A 16,140-nucleotide genomic window follows, 5' to 3' on the forward strand; every position below is an offset into this window, starting at 1 on the left:
CTCCTGGGATCAGGGCCCCCGGCTTCTCAAGGCCTCCTTGCAAGAGCTTTGCCATGATTTTTGCAATGACATTTCTACAAAAACAAAAAATGTAGGGCTGCATCCGCACTGCAGAATTAATGCAGTTTTGACACTGCTTTCACTGCCATGGCTCACTGCTGCTACAGTATCCTGGCATCTGTAGTTTGGGTGAGAGAGGTCCAAAAGCACATTGCAGAAAGAATCCAGTGTGAGACCGCTTCAGTGCTAGAGAATTCTGGAAACTGTAGTTTTGTCAGACAATTGGCCCTCTCTATCTGGTGCCACTTTCAGTCAAGAGAGCTTTGGTCCTACAAGGAACTTACACATCTACAAAGCTTGCAACATGTATTTTGTGCATTTTGGTTGGCCAAGAAAGGCATCACTCTTTTGTGGGTTTTAGATGCTGTTATATTTTGCAAATCCTAGCATTCCAGAGGATGGAGCCTTGGGAGTTAAAGCATTGCCAAACTATATTATGTCTTCAGTGCAGATTCAGCCCTGGTGTAGTTTTGACCTCGCCACCCCTCCAAAATCCTTAGAGTTGTGGAGTGGGAGAGAAATCTCTAAATGCCACTTGGTGGGGCAGAAAAGACACTTCGTCCATGCTCAAGAAGCACCTTTTGATGATATATATATATATATTCATTATTGCTATTATTGATTGGTTCTAGGCTTACTACAATGGAGCTTTCTGCATTGCTGAGATCAGCTTCGACCCTAAGGCAACCCCAACACAGGGTTTTCTTGGCAAGATTTGTTCAGAGGAGGTTTGCCATGGCTGTCCCCTGAGGCTGAGTTAGTGTGACTTAGGTCCCCAAGTGGGTTTCTATGGCTGAGCTGGGAATCGAACCCTGGTCTCCAAAGTTGTAGTCCAGCGCTCAGACCACAACGCCACGTTGGCTCTTTGCCGTCCATCTTTCAGAACCATTATTAATTATTAATTTGTATTTTTAATGTGAAGTTGAAGGCTTTCATTGGTTGGCATCCGTAGTTTTTTGTGGGTTTTTCGGGCTCTGTGGCCATGTTCTAGAAGAGTTTATTCCTGATGTTTCATCAGCCTCTGTGCCTGGCATCTTCAGAGATGCTGGCGAAACGTCAGAAATAAACTCTTCTAGAACATGGTCACAGAGCCCGAAAAACCCACAAAAAACTATTTTATTTTTATCCTGCCTTTCTCCCAAAGTGGGATCCACGACGGCTAACAACATATATAAAACACATTAAAACAGCCATTAAAATTGTACAATTTTACCCATACGTAGAAACAGGAAATCCCATGGCACGAAGAGTCCTGACTTTGGTATTCAGTGGCTAATGTATTAGAAGTCTAATCTTTGATTTCTATCCATTCTCTCTCATGCATTTCTCTCTCTCTTCTCCAGGCAAAAGTTTTGCTCTTCTTTTCCAATCTATTCTACGTCGTTTTTGGGAAGATATCAAAAAGATGAAAAGGGGGACCCCTAACCCCACTGGCCCTCCTTCTTCAGAGGAGGAGGCATCGCTGGGCACGGGGAAATCCCCTTACGCCCTCCAGGCCGGGAATATCCGAGAATTCTTGAAAATGATGCCTGGAGAACAGATCAAACAGGAGCCTGAAGAGAGTTCCCTTCAGGTGTGGGAAGTTCAGTGGCAGGAGTTCTTGAAGACAGTGGAGACCCCGGACCCAGATTGGGGCACCCCAACATTTCCAGAGAAGTCTTCTCCATGGGACGACACCAAGGGCTTCCTGGCTTCTTTTGAGCAAGTGGCCGAGGCTTGTCAGTGGCCCAAGGAAGAGTGGGTGACCCGCCTCATGCCAGCCCTCAGCGGAGAAGCCGAGCAGGCCTTTCTCATGCTGCCAGCCCAACACAGAGAGGATTATGGGGCAGTGAAGGTGGCCATCTTGCGAGGGGATGCCTTGAGCCGGGAAAAGATCCGCCAACATTTCAGGCGGTTCTGCTACCAGGAAGCCGAGGGACCCAGAATGGCTTACGTCCGACTCCAGCAGCTTTGCTGTCAGTGGCTGAAATTCGAACGCCACTCCAAAGAGCAGATTCTGGAGATGCTGATCCTGGAGCAGCTATTGACCATCCTGCCCTCCCAGATCCAGAGCTGGGTTCGAGAACGTGGGCCGGAGACCTGCTCTCAGGTGGTGGCCTTGGCTGAGGATTTCCTATCAAAACAACAAGGGGGCCAAAGACAGGAAGACCAGGTGATGTGGGGGTACACTATGTTGTTTCCAGGGTGACCTAAGGAAGACGTGAGGAATCGTTGGTCCTTCAGATGTTTGGATGTGAATATTTGGGAAGGATGTGAACAAACATGTTTCACAGAGGAACCTTTAGGTCCACCTTAGGTCCCTTTTTGGAGAAAAGGCGGCATAAAAATGAAATGAAACAAATAGTTAAATAATAAATTTTGGCCCTTCAGATGCTTGGAGTGTCAATATTTGAAGGGGAAAAATGCACGCATTTTTCTGATGAACTTCTTGCCTTCTAGTTGTTTGGAGCATCAGTATCCGGAAGAGGGAAGAAATGTACAAACACATTTCTCTGAGGACCCTGAAAAAATGCACAAACATATTAAAACAAATCAGAGAAAGATTAATAAAAGCAAACATTCATTTTAAAAATGAAAACATTTTGGAAGCAAAATGCACAGAAAGAGATAGTGGGAGAGGATGGGAGGATCTACATTGGCCAGAATACTCTGGGTTGCATCAAGTCTGGGCCATTCCTTCCTTAAATTGAATTTTTAAAAATTTGCCTTTCGCTCTGGGTTTTCCAGTATCTGGAGCACTCTGCAGTGATGCTGGGATGCTGTTTACGTGTGTATCCTGCTGTGCCAGTCGGCAGCACTGCCACAGGTGCAAATCGCTCCCTGTGAGGTTGAAAATGAGGTGTCCAGCATCAATCGTATGGTTGTGACCTCCAAGGGAGGAACTCACACCACTGGCACCAGGTGGCACAGAGGAACACACATGTGAATAGCTGCCCGGCATTGCTGCAGAGTGCTCCAAATTTTCCTGTATAATCTGGAGCAAAAGATAAGGTTATAAAAATTTAATTTAAGGGTGGGGTGGTCCAGATTTGAGGCAGAAATGACCTTTCCACATCAAAACAGTCCACAATCATAGAATCATAGAAACATAGAGTTGGAAGAGACCTCAAGGGCCATCCAGTCCAACCTCCTGCCTTGCAGAAACACAGATTCAAAGCAGCCCCAACAGATGACCATCCAGCCTCTGTTTAAAAACCTCTGACGAAGGAGATTCCACCACACTCCGAATTGAATTGAATTAAGGCTTTGGCCCTGCATTATGTGGACAGGGTGACATGAGGGCGGAAGTGGGAGACTGGTATAACTGGTCCATGTAGACTTGCCTGATGAGACGAGAATGCCTCTGAGGTTTTGGGAAACTCTGAAAAAGAGATTTTCATCATTGAATCTACACTGCTGGTTTTATCCTGACACAGGACTTTTCTGCATTTTCAGGGGGCCTTTCCAGAGATGGCTGGGAGCTCCTCAGAAGGAGATCAGACCCCTTCTGTCAAGGAGCAGAGACAGCTTTGCATTAAGCCTAAAAAGGAAGCGGATGATGGAGATCCCAGGCTGCAAGGTAAAGGCAGAAGATGCCTTTATTATCCTTTGCTTGGATGTTGAAAACCTCCTTTCTTGGCTAACCTGAAGGGCGACCTCTTTCCTTTTAGGGTTTTTGTTTGTTGTTGTGTGCCTTCAAGTCGTTTCTGAATTATGGCAACCCCATCATAGGGTTTTCTTAGCAAAATTTTTCAGAGGAGGTTTGCCATGGCCTTTCCTTGAGGCTGAGAGCATGTGACTTGCCCAAGGCCACCCAGTGGGTTTCATGGCTGTATGCCTTGAGGAAAAAGTCTAGTTCTTCTCTGTCAAATTGTCACATTTCTCCTCCTTTATCCCAAGTTCACCTTTCTCTTTAGTCCAGGGACAGAATTTTGGTACTCTCTTCTTTCTTTCTCCAGGAAGATGGGACGCCATAAACAATGGAGAAGAATGTGTGCCAGAAGGTTCTGAAACAGGATGTCCACATACAGCGCCAGTCTGGAAGATCGAGGATAACCTTTCCCAATGTTGTATGCAGGAAAATACCTCAGTGAGTCACGAAAGACCAGAGCATGCTCAGGAAACGGATCCAGCAGAGGAACTGATGAGCTCGATTCCTTGTGGGGGAGTTTGTCGGATCACCAGTGAAACTGCAGCCGCAGTCCCTGTAGAAATTGAGTTTGGAAGAAGACGAAATGCCTATGGTTCATATGGTAGAAGCTCCAGTCTCCCTATGAGAACTCGTGCGGGAGGAAAACCAGTCCGATGCCAGATCTGTGGGAAATACTTCCTTTGTAGCTCGAAACTCGCCATCCATCAAAGAAGCCATGCTGGTGATAAGGCATATAAACGGTTGTACCTCTGTGGAGACCAGCGTGTTTGCCCCCCTGACCTCAGTGAGAATTGTCCTGGCCAGGCTGCCATGTTCCACAAAATGGTTCCTCGCATGCGTGGCCAGCGGTGGGAAGGCAAAGAAGTTGTGGCCTTACTTAATGGAATCAGGTCCAGCCCTGCTCTAGCCCTCCTCATGAGTAGCAGTTCCCAGAGAGGGCAGCAACACTGGGAAAAAATCAAGGACCAGCTCCAGGCCCAAGGATACACCCGGAACATAGACCAGTTGAGGTCAAAGTGGAAACAGCTGAAGACAGACTTTTTTGCGGCTGGGCGACCTGCAGCAGAAGGAAAAGAGAGGCCGTCTGTTATACCCCCTTATTTCAATCGGATGCGGAGTGTGTGGGATGCAGCAGGGCGGCCCCCTTTCAAAGATCGTCACCTGCCAGGTCAGTTAAGTTGTTTGTTTTAGGTGGAAAGAAGGGAATGGAAAGATCAAAAGGGCTGCAATAAGAGAAGATATAAGCAAAGAAAGTGTTCCGGTGTCACTTCAGCCAAATCTCTGACACATTCTCAAGCGCAGGTAACCCCCAGGTCTATGTTACATTGTCCTCATAGTTCCAGCCTTCATATTCCTGAGCAAGGGACCGACATTTCTTCTTCTCAAAGCCAGGTCAAAGGAAATCCCTTCCCAGTGGGGGATTGTATATCCTGGCAGGGTTGGCATTCCTGAAATATTGATCAATGTGAGATGATATTCACTGGCTTGTGAAAGGTGTAATTCCTCCCCTTTTCTGAAGTTTCCTGCTCCGAGAGAGAGTGAGTGTGTGTGTGCTTCTTATCAGCACCAAGCATAGAACAATCATCCTGTTTGCATCTCTGTTTACGGTAGTTCCTCCACATTCACTGGGGTTTTGGATGAAGGACCCCCATGAATGTGGAAAAATCACAATTAAAAAACAACACCTATTCTTTTTACCTGTGAGAACACCTCTCTAGGAATCTCCAGGTTATCCAATGCAACTCTATAGTCAACATCTGCCAGAAGTTGATCATAGAATCATGCTGGAGGACCTACAAGGGTTTTCTCTAGGAACCTCTAGGTTCTCCAACACAATTCTATGGTCAACTCTGGCAGAGTTATGCTGAAGGACCTAGAGATTCCTGGAGAGAACATATTACTCAAAACTGCAAATAATCAAATCTGCAAAAGTCAAAGCTGCAGATCTGGAGGGCCACCTGTACTTTTAGGTATAAGCCTTCTTTACTGAGTAATTCAAACAGGATGGAATGAAGCTATGAAACATGGGCTTGAAAGCAAGGTTGTGTGTGTGTGTGTGTGTGTGTGTGTGTGTGTGTAGCTATAGACTGATAAATTTATGTGGAGAGATTGCATGCTCAGTTATTATACTCCTTGGTGATCTTCCACAAATACAATCCACAGCACTCCTCTCCACCCTCCACACTGTCATGAATTTCAACTATCCCTGATTATTTTTTTGAAAACTGGACTTGATTGGCAGTATGAGGCTCCTTTAGGTGAAGTCATGTGAGGGCAGGCTGAAGGCACTGGATATACTTAGCCCAGAGGATAGAAGATTAAGAACTGATAGGATAACCATCTTCATGTATTTGAAGGACTGTCACATACAAATATTGTACCCATGAAATAAACCTGTTAAATAAAGGAGGTCTGTCTCAGATCTCTAGTTATCTAGATCTCTCATAAAATGCAAAGGAACATCTTTTTTAATACAGTCCCGAACATGTGATTTCTTTTTATGAAGTGGGGCCTCCAATACATAGCTCAGTGCACATGCACAAGAATGTTGAACTACAGTTGGTTCCCCCACATTTGCTGGGGTTAGGGGCACAGGACCCCAGTGAACATGGAAAAACCACAAATAATAATAATAATAATAATAATAATAATAATAAAACACCATGTTTTTGCCTGAGAGAACACCTCTCTAGGAATCTCTAGGTCCTCTAGTGGAACTATGTGGTCAATATCTGCCAGAGATTGTGCATAGAATCATGCTGGAGGACCTACAAATGCCTAGAAAAGCTTTTTCTCTAGTAATCTCCAAGTCATCCAATGCAACTCTGTGATCAATTTCCAGCAGAGTTGAGCTGGAGGACCTAGAAATTCCTAGATAACATATTAATCAAATCTGCAAAAATCAAAGCTTTAAAGGCTCACTCACGAGACGCTAATCTGAGACTTATACCACCCTCTGGACTTACTATATAGCCTCCTCCCTCCACACTTGCACCCCAAACCCTTTGTGGGGAGTGGGCATAATCAGAGAAACACCTGGCTGTGTCTCTGTTGTGAAATGTGAAATGATTACATTAGCACGGAGATCCTCCAGAGTGCTACATCACAGTGCTTCTGTAATATTTTCACATCTGGCTATGGGACCTTCTCCAGTCCTGCCTAACCTCAACAAGGCACAATAGCTGGGGAGGCAGGCTGTGGGTTCTGTGGAAGGAAGAAGGGAATACAACTTCCACAGTGCCCCAAAAAGGACATACACAGATGTAAGGGAAACTAACCTATGTGTTTGCAGCAAACAGATTGCCTGCCATGCTATGGTCTGTTGTACAAGCAGTGTGATATGTGTCCTAGTTGACTATGTAAACTGGTTCCTCCTGTATCAATCAGTGAGGCAGTAAATCGGCTCTGGTTTTCAGCTCAAACTTTGAAGAAGTTATCTAAAGTGCCAAATCTACTGTATGGTTTGACAAATTAGGAAGATCTTTTAAATTATGGACTAAAATTCAGAGCAAATCCAACCCCCCACCTCCCCCCCACCCCCAGTATTGGCACCACTAACCTCTTCTGCCAACAGCAGAATGAATAAGTGACTTATCTCTCTTCTGTGTCATTTCCCCATTTTCTCCACCTGTCCTGCTTTGCAGCCTCTTACCGAGCCCGAAGGCGTGAGCTAGAGAGACGTGAGGAAGATGATGGTGATGCAGAAGCACAAGGCCCTTCCTGCTGATGGGGAGAACATCCAGAAGTAAAAAACAACTGCTTGTGTCACCGTGTGTGGAAGTGATCGCTGAACACCAGCAGCAAAGAGATGCAACTGGGAAAGTACTGTCAGGAGCATGATTATTTAGCATAAGGATAATGGAACAACAGTCATAATCATAAGCCAGGGCTGGCCCTGTTATTTGCCAGGGTGAGGCAGATACTTCAGGCAGAAGATCCAGGGAGGTGGGCATGGAACCATGGTGTGTTGTTGGAGGGAGACAGCTGTGTGCCAAAGAGTGTGCCCTGTACCCACTAAGATACTCTGCTGTTCTCAAGTTCAGGAAAGGATGTAGTCTTTTCTCCAGTGATAAAGTTCACTGGCTCATCCAGTTGGTTTTTATATCTATGATTCTGTGATCTGGGAGGGGCCATCTTTTCCTCAGACAGTGAAATATATGGGGTTGACTCCAAAATTAGCAATACATGGCACTTTTTCATTCCCAGAGTGCTTTACATAACATATCTTACAGTGGCCAGAAAAGATGGTTGAGGGCATGGTCTTACAAGCATTTCTAGGGTTTGGGTATATGTGGTATTATAAGTACCTCTTGGATTTTGAGATTGGGGATGGCATTTCTCAAAATTATCCTTCAGTGGGTGGAAAATAGTTTATTTCTCTTTCTACCCAATTGGGACTCCCTCTTACCTGCCCTCAATGGTGTTTTAAAATTTCTTGTTACTATTTTGCACAAATGTGGCCCTTAGCATTATTAGGTATGTGCATGTATGTGTGTATACATGTATACATATGTATCTACATACATACACATGTACATATGCACATATATATGTAGTAATTTCTAACCCATGTCACCTTCCTCAAGAATGAGACTTAAAGCAGCTGATAAACACAACAAATACAGTGAAAACATAACATGAAAAAGGTATATTAAATTTAAAACACATAAACAAAAGCAAAATAAGGCACCCACACAGCTGAAAGCCTCTTCCTCCTGATAGCTATTTATTTCTGTACAGTAATGAAGACACACTGACTTCTGGTGTTTATGTTATAGTAAATGCCAAAGTTAATGTGTTGTATATTAAAAAATAATAATAATTTAACACCTATTCTTTCCCATCCTGTCATTTTTATTTATTTATTTTTTTGCTTAGGCAGTGGGTATGTTGGTGGTCCAGATTTAGGGGGCTCAAGAAGCAGGCAATGTGGGAGAAATAAGCATTCAAAAAGTTTTTGTTTCTTTAGTTTTTTGTGAGTTTGGGGGGCACTGTGGAAGTGTTCTGGAAGTGTTTATTCCTGATGTTTTGTCAGCATCTGTGGCTGGCATCTTCAGAGATGCTGGTGAAATGTCAGGAATACAGTCATCCAGAACACGGCCGCATAACCCGAAAAACTCACAAAAACTATAGAGGCTGGCCGTGAAAGCCTTCATCTTTCTCTTTTTCTCTTGGAACAAACTGCTGTTCATCTCCATTGCTTGAGGGGATGAAAGCAGAGAGTTTTCATGGTAGAATACCTCAGGAATTGTTTACCATTGCCGCCTTCTACACAATACTGACTCCTTTAGAATTAGCTATGGTGCCACTGCCATTCTCTCTGAGAGATCCTCCACTATTGTCTCACGTACACCCCACTGCTGCTGCCCAGTAGCTCTTTGGCACTTTTAGCCTGTCTCCTCAGTAAAATACTAACTCCTAAGCAACAAGGAACCCTGATAATAAATGTATAAAGAATAACAATGCTGGTAAAACAATAGCCTTAGACTTACAATTATATAGCAAGCTATGTATAATGCTATACATAATGCAATGTATAATGCTATCCCAAGCAGATTCAACTATCCACAGCTTGGGAAAAAATATATATAAATACACACACACACACACACACATTACAAAAGCAAAACTTTTTTTGCCATTATGCACATTTTATTTTAATTAACTGACATTATTTGTATATTGCCCTTTACAGAGGTTTGTTATAAAACTCGGATCTTTTCAACGTGTTTTATTGCGGCACTGTACAGACGGGACCTATGGGGCGCTGTCGTTACATGTGAGGGGCGGCGCTACCAGACGCGACTCATTCCTCACACGTGACGAGGGCGTCAAAATGGTGGCGCCCTGTACATACGGGCGCTGCCATTTTGACGTGATGGACACCTAGCGTCTGCACATTCCAGTGTCATTGTGACGCCGCTAGTGCGCCATTAGCGCACTGCGGCATCACAACCGTGCCGCAGAAAGAACCCGCTTTTTGTGGATTCTTTTTGCTGTGCGAGGGATCCGCGTGATTTATCCGCTGCGGCTCCCTCACGCAGCAAACCAGGGCGGCGGGAGACCACCCTTTTTGGGCGGTTTGTATCCCACCTGCATCTCTATTACTAGTTTGTCACATTATATACAATGGTAACTTACATTGCCCATTACACTTGCAATATGATTACAGAGTTTCATTAGACATAACTCACTATACAATTGCAAATCCCACTTTTCAGGTAGGAGCTACAAGACTCCTGTCATTTGCTGTCAGTGTTTTTCAATGTTTTAAGAATAATAACCTATATTGTTATTATTTAAACACCTTTCCTTTTCAGTCCTGAGCTTGTTCAGAGGTTCCCACGTCCCCCATGCCAAACTGTTCTTTTTTGGATTTTTCTACTTATTCTTCAAACACAAGTGCCATATTTCCTGAGCAAACACCATGCCCCATTTTTTTTTCAGAGCCTGAACAGCAATAACATTCTGAAATGATGGTTTAAAATACTTATTTTGTCTCTATGCTTCCATGAGAGACATGGGAGTTATTGTAGCTGGAAGTATCTCTCCCCCCTCTCCATCTTGTGCAAAGGAAAGGATTCAGAGCATGGCAACCAGGTGAAGGGGGAGGGAAAATCGTAGCCCTTCAGATTAGGAATGGAAAGAATATTCTCTATTATTTGTTTCCGGGTTAAAAAAAAATTGGTTTCCCAACAGCCGGGAAACTGGGGATAGAAAAACAGAGTAATTAGATTTTGCATGGTTTTATCCCACTGTTCAAGTGTCCCAAAGTGTTCCGGAGGATTTAAAGCTGGCCCTCTGTGTCAACAGATTCTGCATCCACGGCTTGAATTTATTTTTAAGTCCAAATAGTAAGCCTTGATTTTGCCTTTTTATATAAGGGATACCATTTTACAGTCGGCCATCTGTATCCATGGCTTGAATACACACACACATACACACAATCCCAAAAGCCATTTTACATAAGAGACACCATTTTATTGGGCCATTGTATTTAGTAAGACTTGAGCATCCACGGATTTTGGTACCCAAGGTGGGTCCTGAAACAAAACCCCAGTGGATACCAAGGGCCCACTGTACTACTACTATGTCTTTGTATTTAATGGGACTTGAGCATTTATGGATTATGGTATCCACAGAGGGTCCTGGAACCAAACCTCAGCAGATTCCATGGGCCCATTATATTTTTATTTTTTTTCATAGAGAAACAAGTGGTGAGATTTTTTTATTTTTGTGCAATTACCCCCCCCCCCGCCCCCAGACACATATTTGCTATGCAGAAAATAGGTTTCCTGAGCAGAGAAGAGTGGCTGGAGTCCTGTAGGGCAATTGTGAATGTACAACCTAGAGGTATGCGTTCACATGTGCTATGTATTTACAATCTCTATGCAGCATTTGGTTTAGGGGGTACACATGCACAGTGAAAGCTCCCTAAACCCCGCTTAGGGGTAAGCAGCCACTGCGATTGACGGGAGTCAGTCAGGAAGCAGCTGCTTGACCTTTCCTCTCACTTTCATCAGGGCCTTTTTCTGCCTTTCATGCCAGAGATTGCTCTCGAAAAGGAGTGGGACCATCAGGCAGCTGCTTTTCAATTGGCGGGAACAGTCTCAGCAGCTATGCCAGTACTATGGTAATATAGGATTCCAGTAAGTGTTTTCTAAACAGAAAACATGTTCCCTGCACAGGAAACTTTTCAATAGCGGAAAGTGGCTTTTGTGCCAGAAGATTTTTGGGTAAAAAGCCACAAGTTTTGCTGTGTAGACAAATGGTCTAGAATAGAGCCCTGTGGGACACTAGAATACTGTGCAAAAATATGCTTTCTGCCACAATGGGAATAGACCTCCAGTTGCAGGACCCCAAACTTTTTTGGGCCATCACCCCCTTCAATTCAGTTCAAAACAACAAAGCTTGGCCGCTGCTCTCTTCGCACCCAATCCCCTTGGGAGTAGCAACTGAGCAGCTGGCTGGCCAGTGACCAAGAGGACTCTCTCCTGTGCCAGCCTTGCAATAAAGGCCAGTGCAGACAAGAGGCTCTTCAGTCGCTGCTTGACTGGCTGCTTGGTTGCTACTCTCTTTACACCTGGTCACTCTCAGGGCAGCAACTGAGAAGATGGCTGGGCGATGAGAGAAGCTTCTCAGCCATTCCAGCCTTGCAGCAAAGGCCAATGTGGGCAAGAACCTTATTGGTCACTGCTCAGACAGCTGCTCCCAAGGTGACCAGGTGCAAAGGGAGACACTTCTCCCTATTGAGGAAGGACTCTTAATCCATCTTTGTTGGGGAGAAGAGGGACACAGCCAGTGTGTGTATACTGGGTTTACAGAGGCCACATGCTCTGGACTGGAGACTGGTGTGGTAAGGGAAAGATATTTTAACTAACAGGAGCTGCTTCAAGGCAAAGGACTCTTTCCAACAATCGACTCCGGATATTCATCCCCCAGGGACGTTTTACTCATGCACAAACACTGCTTCTTCTGCTCTTCTCTCAGCCGATCCAGTGAAAGAAAGTGTAGCGCCAACCTGTCATCCAAAGCTTAAGCAGGGTCTCAAATCTGAAAGCTTGTTTTTTCCACCGCTTTCCCCCCACCATCACCATGTGCTCTAATTCTTTGCTCTAATCAATCAGTATGCCCCATAATGGTGTCAATTCAAGCCACAGAAATGATGCCCTGTGCCCAAGCCTTGCAAGAGTTTCCTGCTACTGCTAGTGAAGAATGCAAGTAAGAGAGTGAGCTTGTGGGGGCAGGTGAAGAGTTGGATACATCTCAAGTAGCTTTAAGGGACCCTGAAAAGAAGTTCCATGCAACCTCACCCACACCATGGTCCTAAAGGCCGTTGGTTCCACCTGCATGCCACCATGATCTGAAGATGCCGGCCACAGATGCAGGCGAAATGTCAGGAATAAATTCTTTCAGAACACGGCTACATAGCCTGAACACCCCCTCTCCCCCCCAAAACCCATGGATGCTGGCTGTGAAAGCCTTTGAGTTTACACCATTGGTTCCCCTTGCCTTTCTTGCACATCAGTATTTTAACTGAATACTTTTACCAATAATTTAACTGAAGTCCCCCTGGATCATTCTGCCCACTTTGGGAATTACTGGTATAGAGTGAGGGAAGTAATAGTGCCAGTCTATTCTGCTTTGGTCAGACCTCACCTAGAATACTGTGCCCAGTTCTGGGCACCACAATTCAAAAAGGATGCGGACAACTGGTATGTTCAAAGAAGGGCAACCAAAATAGTGAAGGGTCTGGAAACCATGTCCTATGAGGAGAGACCTATGCATATGTTTAGCCTGGAGAAGAGAAGGTTAAAAGTGATGTGATATCACTGTTTAAATATTTTAAGGGGTGTCATATTGGGAATGGAGCAAGCTTGTTTTCTGCTGCTCCACAAACTAGGACATAGAGCAACGAATTCAAACTACCAGGAAAAGAGAATCTGCTATCATTTCCCATTAACCTTTTCTTCTAAAAGCAAGCATCTCTGCCAACTGTTCATTATCTGGTTTGGTTTCCAGACCCCCACACCACCCTAATCCCCAGTAGTGACTAGTTGCATCATTGACAACGGAGTGAGGAATCCCCTCCAGTTAGAACTCTACTTTGAACTTTAAAAGGCCTATCCAAAGGGCTGAACCCTTCCCCAAAAGAGGTTCAGTGTGCTGGTAAGCCCCCTTATAGTTCAGATTAAAAAACAGAGTGGATTCACTATCCCACTAACACCTAAGTGCAGTTTCAGACACCAGGTACATCATACACAAAACTACACATGGCATCATAGAATAGAATCATAGAGCTGGAAGATACCTCAAGGGCCATGCAATCCAACCCTTGCCATGCTGGCACTCATAATCAAAACACCCCTGAAAGATGGCCAACCAGCCTCTAGTTAAAAAATTCCAAAGAAGGAAACTCCATCACACTCCGAGGGAGTGTATCCCACTGTCAAACAGCCCTTACTGTCAGGAAGTTCTTCCTAATGTTTAGGTTGAATCTCTTTTCCTGTATCTCGAATCCTTCATTCCACGACGTAGTCTCTGGATCAGCAGAAAACAAGCTTGCTCCATCCTTAGTATGACACCCCTTCAAGTACTTAAACAAGGCTATCGTGTCACCTCTTCACCTTCTCTTCTCCAGGCGAAACATACCTAGTTCCTGAAGTTGCTTCTCATAGCATCCTGTTATTGATATTTGTCACTGTATGCCTTTGTTATTTCTGACTTATGGCAATCCTAAAAAAAACCTATCACAGGCTTTTCTGAGGCTGAGAGAGTGCAAGTCATCCAAGGTCACTGAGTGGATTTCCATGGCTGAGTGGGGATTCCAACCCTGATCTCCAGAGTCATAGTCCAATGCTGTTAGTGAGGTGCACTGTAACCAATACACTGTGATATACACAGGTGTATGTCAACCTTGCACCTGCATATGTTTCTTTTTGGTCAATGTGGAAGTTAGTATTCCCCTCCTCCCTCTGCATTGACTGAAGCCACCCTTTCTAGATCTTCTTTGGAGCTGCTCTAACCCCTCTACCCCACTCCATGCTTAGTGGACAGTGGGGCAGAAGATCAGTGAAGTATCTGGCTACGTCCCAGTAGTCAGATGCAACATAATTATAAATGATAACTGTCATGAATTGCTAAAAATCACCTTGCTTTCTGTAGTTATCCCACCAAGCAGAATAAATATATTTTCACCCAGATGTTTTTGTGTTCTTGCAGGGCCTAAAACTGGGTAGGCAAGATCGTAGATAGCCGCTTAAATCCCATCGCTACTAAAAACTCAGATCTCTCAGTAATGTACAAAACCAATTTTCAGTAATATCTCATTTCCATGGGTAAGTTTTATAATTTATTTTAGATAACTTGATTTTTTTTGTTAGCTGCTTGTATAATCTGCATTCATTTGAAATGCACTGCTGGAAGAGAGTTCTGTTAATACCATGGATGGTCAAATAAATGGTCCAGAAAGAAAATCAAGCCTGAAATCTCCCAAGAAGCCAAACTGACTAAACTGAGGCATTGCACTTTGGACATATAATGAGATGATGTGACTCACTGGAAAAATTATAATGCTTGACAAAAGGAAAGGCAGTAGGAAAAGAGGAAAATTGCGCTACAGGTGGATTGTTTCACCCACAGCCAAGAGTGTGCAAGACCTGAGCAGGGCAGGTGATGGCTGGGATCCTTGACGGTCCTCTCACAGGGTCACCATAAATCATAGCTGACTTGAAAGCAGTTAACCTCAATCAGGAAAATATCTTGAATAGTAGTGTTGAGGAATCTGTTAGTTTTTAGTTTTAGACAAGACGTTGTATTCACTAGTGGAGCCTTTTTTGACGCGTCAGGTGCCATCTCTTTAATAACCCTAAAAATGGTGGCAATTCCCAGAACATCATTAGACATTCTTCACAGAGTGCCTCTATTTACCTTTAAGGTACACCCAAAAAAGGAAAAATGATGGGCTAGCAATCTTTGGCTCATCTATTTGCCTCAACTGCGCACTCGTTAGTCTTAAGGCATAATGCTGTGGCTAGAATCCTGTTGGTGTCATGTGCATACTTAACTTCCATTATGCCTGGGTCTGTTTTCTGGGCAATAGCCACAAAAACAGTCCCCATCCCCAATACAACCAACCTTTCCCATGCCAGAGTGCACCTTCATGGCTAAATAGTAGCTGAGGGAGACTGTGAGGAGGTGCCTAGGCAGCAGCTGGCTGCGGTCCTGCAGTGAGGAGAAAACATCATCCTCTCAGATCTCCACTACATATTGAGATATGCAAGTACTCTGAAAGCTGGGAAGGATAGTGTCTTCTCCCATATGTGGAGCAGAAGCTGGATGCTGCCCAAATACTCCTCTACCCTCACACTAAATATTCACTAAATTCAAATATTTAAAGGGATGTCATATTGAGGAGGGAGCAAGCTTGTTTTCTGCTGCTCCAGAGATTAGGACCCGGAGCAATGGATGCAAACTGCAGGAAAAAAGATTCCACCTCAACATTAGGAGGAACTTCCTGACAGTAAGGGCTGTTCGACACTGGAACACACTTCCTCGGAGTGTAGTGAAGTCTCCTTCCTTGGAGGTCTTCAAGCAGAGGCTGGATGGCCATCTGTCGGGGATGCTTTGATTGTGATTTCCTGCATGGCAGGGGGTTGGACTGGATGGCCCTTGTGGTCTCTTCCAACTCTACGATTCTATGATTCTAAATTACTATGGGGATGTACAACTCCAGCAGGAAAAAGATTGGATGCACTAAGACAGAGAGGAGGCAGGTGGATCTACTTCAATCAGACTTTTGTTTTGGTAAAATTTGGGGGTGGTTGGGCTTGGTGAGAGGGAAATATGATATTTTATAATCTGAAAGAACTCAATATTTGAAATATAATTAATACATAGGGAAGTCCTTCCATTTTGCCTATAATGACCAATATTTTAGTCTTGGCATG

General features: G+C 44.3%; 1 protein-coding gene across 1 annotated transcript; it reads left to right on the forward strand.

The window, feature by feature from the left end:
- The first annotated feature begins 1,293 nt into the window (after positions 1–1,293).
- LOC149320598 (uncharacterized) lies at positions 1,294–9,163 on the forward strand. Its single transcript, XM_089506503.1, has 4 exons — positions 1,294–2,212; positions 3,496–3,619; positions 3,999–4,859; positions 7,336–9,163. The coding sequence occupies exons 1-4, from the start codon at positions 1,379–1,381 to the stop codon at positions 7,416–7,418; spliced, it is 1,902 nt and encodes a 633-aa protein (XP_089362629.1). The 5' UTR covers positions 1,294–1,378; the 3' UTR covers positions 7,419–9,163.
- Positions 9,164–16,140: the final 6,977 nt, after the last annotated feature.

The sequence above is a fragment of the Sceloporus occidentalis genome, unplaced genomic scaffold (assembly GCF_023333645.1).
Source record: "Sceloporus occidentalis isolate IW3139 unplaced genomic scaffold, rSceOcc1.0.p SCAF_1, whole genome shotgun sequence".
NCBI lineage: Eukaryota > Metazoa > Chordata > Lepidosauria > Squamata > Phrynosomatidae > Sceloporus > Sceloporus occidentalis.